Source organism: Electrophorus electricus, chromosome 7 (genome assembly GCF_013358815.1).
Source record: "Electrophorus electricus isolate fEleEle1 chromosome 7, fEleEle1.pri, whole genome shotgun sequence".
In the NCBI taxonomy this organism is placed as follows: Eukaryota; Metazoa; Chordata; class Actinopteri; order Gymnotiformes; family Gymnotidae; genus Electrophorus; species Electrophorus electricus.
This window is the reverse complement of record NC_049541.1, coordinates 9,587,300-9,594,799: the sequence shown is the minus strand read 5'-3', so window position 1 is coordinate 9,594,799 and position 7,500 is coordinate 9,587,300. Positions and strand designations below refer to the sequence as shown.

At 43.0% G+C, this 7,500-nt stretch overlaps 1 protein-coding gene across 4 annotated transcripts in view; it reads right to left on the bottom strand.

The window, feature by feature from the left end:
* Positions 1 to 7,500, bottom strand: part of nav3 (neuron navigator 3) — a 142,226-nt gene that overhangs the window by 16,457 nt on the left and 118,269 nt on the right. For 3 of the 4 annotated variants that reach the window (XM_035528026.1, XM_035528027.1, XM_035528028.1), the window contains exons 16-24: positions 5,828 to 6,259; positions 5,489 to 5,530; positions 3,684 to 3,835; positions 3,195 to 3,383; positions 2,289 to 2,341; positions 1,715 to 1,735; positions 1,269 to 1,292; positions 758 to 835; positions 180 to 263 (exon numbers count right to left, since the gene is read on the bottom strand). In XM_035528026.1, the coding sequence (XP_035383919.1) occupies positions 180 to 263; positions 758 to 835; positions 1,269 to 1,292; positions 1,715 to 1,735; positions 2,289 to 2,341; positions 3,195 to 3,383; positions 3,684 to 3,835; positions 5,489 to 5,530; positions 5,828 to 6,259 (1,075 nt within the window). The remainder of the gene's footprint in view (positions 1 to 179; positions 264 to 757; positions 836 to 1,268; positions 1,293 to 1,714; positions 1,736 to 2,288; positions 2,342 to 3,194; positions 3,384 to 3,683; positions 3,836 to 5,488; positions 5,531 to 5,827; positions 6,260 to 7,500) is intronic. The other variant, XM_035528029.1, reaches the window with a different exon arrangement.

Genomic DNA, 7,500 nt, shown 5'->3' with positions numbered 1-7,500 from the left:
ACTGAACACATCATATTCTGTTAAAAATGTACAGTAAGCAAACCAAGAATTACTTTTTAAAACTGTCTGTCTTTCACAACTGGAGCAGGGACATTTCCTTTCAGTCCATGTGCTCCACCAGTGTCTGACCAGACTGCAGCCACTCATCTGCCAGATCCCAGTGCAGAGAAGCTTCTTACCTTTTGCTCTGCTGTCATGGTTAGACTCTGTAAGCGACAGGTCATGTTTCCCAGACTCTTCTCAAAAGCCGCTACCAGATGTGACTGTCCACACACACATATACACACACAGGTACATGCACACGTATACACACACACACACACACACACACACACACACACACACAAATAAAAAACTTTTAGAGGCTGCTGGCAGGGTCTATGGTCCCCCTGCCCCTTCAAAGTCCAAGATAAAGACATGTCTCAGAACCCTATTCCCTAACCCTAACCCCAAACCAAAACCTTTAACCTTAACCCCTAACCCCTAATCCAAACCATTAACATTAACCCATAACCTTAACCCCCAACTCTAACCACTCACCCTAAACTTAATCCTAACCCTTAAATTTGAAATCCAGCCAAGGCTTCTTATTAAGAACAAGCAGGCTTACAGAGCCCAAATCACACCGAAAGCTACATTACAACCACATGCCCCTGGACATGTGGGATTCTGTTCATTCAAAACAATGCCTTTTATTCAAATCATGAAGAACAACTCTAAATTTGATTGGATGCTCTTGTGTCTGAGCCTCACTCACATTGGCTGCCAGTTGCGATGTCAGGGCAGCGACTTTCTCCTGGGAAGCGTCTAGCTCCCGGCGCAGCTTTCTGATTTGCTGTTGAGAGAGGAACAGGTTCCCAGTACAGGAACAGGATGTTTCTACCACTGCCAACACCACCGGAGGCCATATGAACCATGCACTGCCATAAACCCTCCTCTTTCACGGAACAGTAAGTAGGAGTGAATTCAAACAGGATTAAATATAAATATAATCAGAGGTTATTTTTACCAGTCATTTTATAGTAGGTAAAAGACGCCAGAATCTTCATTGACAAAGTTTGGAAAAATTAGTGACATGGTGGATTCGGACTGAAACCACTGAGGAATGTGGGTACTAATTACCTCACGGAACCTCCACAGGGAAAACCAATGCCATCTTAACTGGGCTTTAGAAATAGGGATTTTGTCTGGAAACAAGTGCTTGGCTAACATTTCGTGGCCTCTGTTGGTATGAGTGTTTGACACGTGCGTGAAAGGAGGAGTCGTACCTCAGAGTGAGCCTTTTCCTCTGTCTGTAAAGGACATAAAGGCAGAATTAACCAGTAGGAGTGGAATTCAGACATAGTCCCAATAACCTTATCATAAGCCAGACCTTAATGACCACTTAAGACCCAACACACTCATAGTACAGACAGACACACACACACACACACACACACACACTCCCACACCACATGACAAACTCTAAGTGATTTAACACAGTTGACTCAGAAACTCTGAGAATAAGGTGATAGTATCAAAAATAAGAAGAGTGTTAGTGACAGACACAGAGCACAGAGGCTGAACAGCCCTCACCGGTTTATTTAAGCCATTACACCCGTTAGTGCCTGATACGGAGCCTGGAGCCAAATAGTTAGCATACGCATTTATTAATGTGTGTACAGCTCATACAGACATGAATCTGCATGGAGAGGACAGAGCATACTGCCTTTACCTTGTTTAGAAAAGAGAACACCTGGAAGTGAGAGAATGTGTGTGTGTGTTTAAAGACATGAACTCTCACAGGCCTCTAGACACTGAGCTTTCACACACGATGCCTTAATGGCCATCACCAGCTCAGGGTGGCAATGAATGTTCAATGCAAACTGATCGCCAACAGCAAATTGAACAAAAAATTATTTACAATTTTTAAATAAAAAAAAGAACAGTATATAAAAAGATATATAAAAAAGTAATTACAAAGAGGTGTGAATTCAACAAATGTCCACTTATAATATAATTAAAACTTGAATTATAATTCAACACACCATAACATGCTAACTTTGCTTTATATGATACACCGTATAAATAAGCATATAAGTAAAAAGTCTACATCATAATAAGTAGTATATTTAATCGTGATAAGTAGTATATTTAATCGTGATAAGTAGTATATTTAATCGTGGTAAGTAGTATATTTAATTCTCTGACTGCTCAAACTCCAAAGAGTCTCGAAATAGTCTATTTTTTCCTGGATGTTCTAGTCACCAATTGCAAGGATCTAATTGGTTGGAGAGGACAACACTTACCGCAGAGTACAAGGAGGAGGTACTAGACACCAGAGACAGAGACGACCCATGAACTATGGAGAGAGATGATGGACAAAACACCAAAATATTTTCATTTAATAATTTAGTAGTTCAATCAAAATAAAAATGAAACTTTTAAAGGTGCTTTTCCAGATTAAGTGTAATCTAGGATCCTACTGTCACGTTTTAGCAGGGACAAGACGAGATGAACGATGCAAGTGCAAGAGGTGTTTGAGAAGAGTGAGAAAAACTAAAACAACATGGCAGGCTAACATAGAGGCTAAAACAGACGCCAGACACGAGGGAAACACTACGGCAAACACCAAAAACACCAAAAAGGCAAAAGCAATGTATCGACAGAGAAACGAAAAAAGGCTGAGTAACAAAACAACAACAGCACAGAAAAAGTGGAACTCTGGAAACAGTAATGAGACAGAACAAGACACAGCAGAAACCAGAATGGGGCAGGGAATTAAACAAGGAGGCATGGCAAAACAGAACCAAAGCAAAACTAGGAACAGAAACCAAAACAAATGACACATGAAGGCGTTGCTGTGGGAACCACGATGCCAGCATGAGGAAGCTGTGATACAAATGTTTTAATGTGGACTCGTTACTCAGTGCCTCTGAGAACTAGCAACAGATCCTGCTGTCATATATGTTCCAGTAGAGACTACTGCAGCTTAAAATGTAAATTTAGTTTCCTAGAAAAAAATGCATGGAATGGCAAAAATGTTTTGTGTCTTTTACAAACTTTAAATGAAGACATAATTTATTTAGTTAGTACAGCCAGCAAAGTTTCCTCCTGGATAGGGATGTCAGTAGAATGTGGGAACCAGCACGGTTACAGTAAGCGAGTACATTTCTCCTCATGACAGAGGTGTGATTTCTCTGACTGAGACCGACCTTCATCTGTGCTGTCCCGGAAGGATCCGGATCGGCTCATGGCACGTGGCCGTTCCTCCAGAGAGGTGGCACTGCCCCCCAGCGTGCGGCCATCCCCATACAGCTCGAACGTGTCCTGCTCTGGAATACTGTTAGACCGAGTCATATTGCTACCAGACAGTGGGAACTGACTGATACTGGTGGGGCTCACTGGAGAGGATGGACACACACACACACACACACAGTGAAATCTGAATTCAGCATCTGTTTGAAACTATTAGCATAGTAATTTAGCAATTTTGACACAGTAAATCTATTTTGACATTCAAAAGCATAATTTGTTCAAAATACAGACACACACACACACACACACACACTCACACTCACACACACACCCACACACACACACACTCACACTCACACACACACACTCACACTCACACACACTCACACACACACACACACTCACACACTCACACACACCTAGTAGGGCAGTATGGCTGTACGTACACAGGTTGGAGTAGTGGTATTTTCCAGCAGCAGTGGCAGTAGGACCGGGGGGAGAGAGGGGGCTGCCTGTGTCCTGAAGGCCTCCAGTGGAGTGGGAGCGCAGCCATTCCTTGCCCTCCTCGTGGGACATCTGTCTGGAGGATGGCGGGTGTCTAAGGGGACAGAGACTCACAAAATCAACCTACTGTAGCCTTCTCCACTTATTTACACACGTATACATACACACACACACAGACACACACACACACACACACACAGACAGACACAGACACACACACAGACACACACACACACACGCGCACACACACACACATACACACACACACACACACAAACACACACACACACACACACAAACATTAGTCGTCAACCAGTTGGGTTTTTCAGTGGCTGATGCCGAGGATGGTATTTAGAGAGTGAAGAAGACAACGGATGATAGACAAGTTAAATAACGTTGTTGTTGGGTTTTTATGTGATACAATTTAAAAATTTAATATGAATATATTATGAGACACATAATTGCTGAACTTATGTAAATATTTAAGACTTTTATTGTCTGCATTGTCTCTGTTTGCTTAAGTAAATCTGTACTTTCTGCAGTACAGGTATTTCAAATCAAAAAAGGAATCAAGAAACTAAACTTTGCTCAGAAAGAAAAGGAATCAAAAAGCTTCAGCCAATGCTGGGGCAAAAAAAAAGAATTGGCTGTCTCTATTTATTTCAAAATGGAATTTAATGGGCGGACCGGTAACCCCCCCACAGTGTTCCTCTCTTTCTTCCTCTTGTAGCGCTAGACCAGCAACATTCTTTTATCTCTGGAGTTTAAAGGCAATTTTATTTAAACCCACCTGCTTCCATCAAGTGCAAGTAAACATTCTTAGCATGTCTTCAGGTAAAATATCACTGCTTACCCCAGATCAGCCTCTATGCTTTTCTAACAGCTACTAGTGAACCTGCAGTGCTCAGGGACTGGACATGCAGGAGGTGCTGAATCTCCAGCTCTGTGGTCATGATTGCTGCAGATGGAGCTTTGCAGGCTTTGGCTATGTGTAATCGCCTGGTTTTGTTGAGGCTCTGTGATCTGTGCGTGCCGAAATTATGCTTTTAAAAGGACCTGGGTGGAGAATTTACCTGCAGATGTACAGAAGGCAACATTTTGATTTGAATTTCACTTTTCCGCAGTAGCCAAGGCTAGAGAGAAAATACATACGATGTGTTTACAGCTACGTGTTTGAATATACTTATGCCAGTGCTGAAAATTAATTCTGTTACATAAAAGGCATTAAAAACTAACAGTGCCACAGAGACAGCAGACTTCTCAAACTGACCTTTTCTGACTTTTTAAACTCTTCACAAAGGTTATATGTGCACGCAAAAACGCACATAGTCATGAAATACTGCGATTGAGATAGTGTGTATATGAAAGTATGATGGTGTGTGAGAGGTTTGATAGTGTGTGACAGTATAATGGTATGTCTAAGAGGTATGATAGTGTTTGTGTGAGAGGTAAAGTTGAATATTGGCCTAAAGGGCCACTCATACAAACAAACAAACAAACAAACAAACACACACACACACACACCATCATGTCATGATTCACATATTACTATTAATTTCAGCCCACAAATTATTTATAATTCCTAAGTTGGAACAGCTGTTGATGATGTGAGAGAAGATACTACAGCTGTTAGGTGGCTACAAAAACACATATTTAGACATATTTAAACACATATTTAGACATATTTAAACACATATTTAGGAACATTTAAACGTAAAGTGAAGAAAAAAATCGTAGTTATTAGTACCTCAGTCCCTTTTTAGGCAGTGTGTTTCTGTCAAGAGTCATGCTATTAGAAAGAGAAAATAACAGAGTGAGGTTGTATAAGCACACAAAGATACACACACACACACACACACACACAGTGACTACACAAAACTCCACTGAAGAGATTATACACGGTAAAGCCACAAATAAAAATACTACTTCAAATTCTGCATGAACTATGCAGTCTGTGTCAGAATGAACCACGGCTGTGAAATCCATCGGGAGACATCACACATGTCCAGCATGACCGTGTAGCACCGCAACAGTACGATGCAGTATCAGCGGCAGCTTTCAAGACGGCGGGGCTGTGCACACTCACCCCTCGGACAGCGTGGACTTGACGCTGCCTGTGCGTGTGACCTTGGTGGCGTGGTGGTGGTGCGGCAGGTCGATGGACTCGGAGCTGGTGTGCAGGCTGGTCAGACTCTGGCAGCTCAGTGTCTCTTTGCTACCGGCAGAGGAGCTGCTGAGGTTGGGCGGCCAGGGCCGGGCGGCGGAGGGTAGAGAGAGGCCTGATGCTGGGCTGGAGGCCGGGGAGTCCGCGCCGGACTCGGGTGCTCTGCCGTACGGAGGGCTGCTGCCACCGCTCTGCCCGCCCGCGCTGCCCAGGCTGCCCGTGCCCGAAGAGGGCGAGTCCAGGCTGGTCTGGCGGGCCAGTGTGCCATGGGGGCTTCCCAGCACTGACGGGCATTTGGCTGAATCAGGGGTACTGGGGGAACTGGGTTTACTGCTGGCTTTACTGCCAAACAACCTGAGAGAACCAGAGAAATACAGAGAGAACAGATTACAATACTGTATTCCTTTTTCTCTCCTTGTCTCAAATTTTATTACTATCTGTGAGGCAGTTAATACATGTACTAATTAAACAGCATTTTGTGTTTGTTATGAGAAAATATACTTTTAGCTAAGAGAGGCAGAGATGTAGACATGTATACACAGACATAGTACAGGGCTGAACATATGCAGCGTTAAATTGTATGGATTTTATTTGACTATCCATTCAATTCCTCCACTCCCTGATATTATCTGTTCATTCCAAACCAAATACTGGATTTGACTATTGGACCATTTTTGTATTCAAGGCATTGAGAGGTTCACTGTGTGAATACTAAATCACTAAACACATTATGTATTTCTCCTCTTAGAACACTGAATAATGCCCAAAAAAAGCATACTGGACAGGAATTTAAACACATAATTAATAAACACATAATCAAGTCTGGACCCCTGCATTTGTGCCACATATTTACAGGTAACAGCGTATCAGCACCAAGATCAATCCTGCCGATGAAACGGGTCAGTGCCCTGGAAAAGGTCTACCCTGCTACCTCCTACCAGACCTCTCGTCTATACCTGACGTGAATGGCAAACTGCCTGGACAAAATCGGTTACTGGTCTGCAGTAGCACACAGTGACCACCAGATGGCAGTGTTACCCTCTGCATTACTAAATCCCAAGGTAGATGATTTGAGGCTGCGACTGGAATGTGATTAAGTGGAGAATTTGCGTTCATTTATTCACGTCCTCGTCTGATCACTTCAAAAGGAAGAAGAGGAGAAGACAAAGACAGAAAGATACAGAGAGAAAACTCTCCAAAGATCTGACGCATGCAAGAAACCCTTCAGCCCATCTCTCTGTGTCCTGAATCTCAGGGCCTGAAGACAGTCAAATACACTTTAAACTAAACCCGTCTCCCACATCCATCCAACACAGCCAGAGAGAGAAAGAACAGAAGATACTCACAGCAGAGAGCTATACTCCATATTGTTCACCAGCACACACACTCACTCACAAATATGAGCTTGAGCTCGCTAAGAGGTCAGAACACACCATGAGTCTCCCTCCCACCTGTCTGTCTGTGTCTGATTGCTTCTACGTGTGCTTGTCACACAGCTTCACCTCGTCACACCTCTAACTCTAACTGGTTCTGGAGATCTGCTTTCTCCCAGCATCTCGTGTTAAACTTGGTAACTGAATAAAACAGAAGGTAAA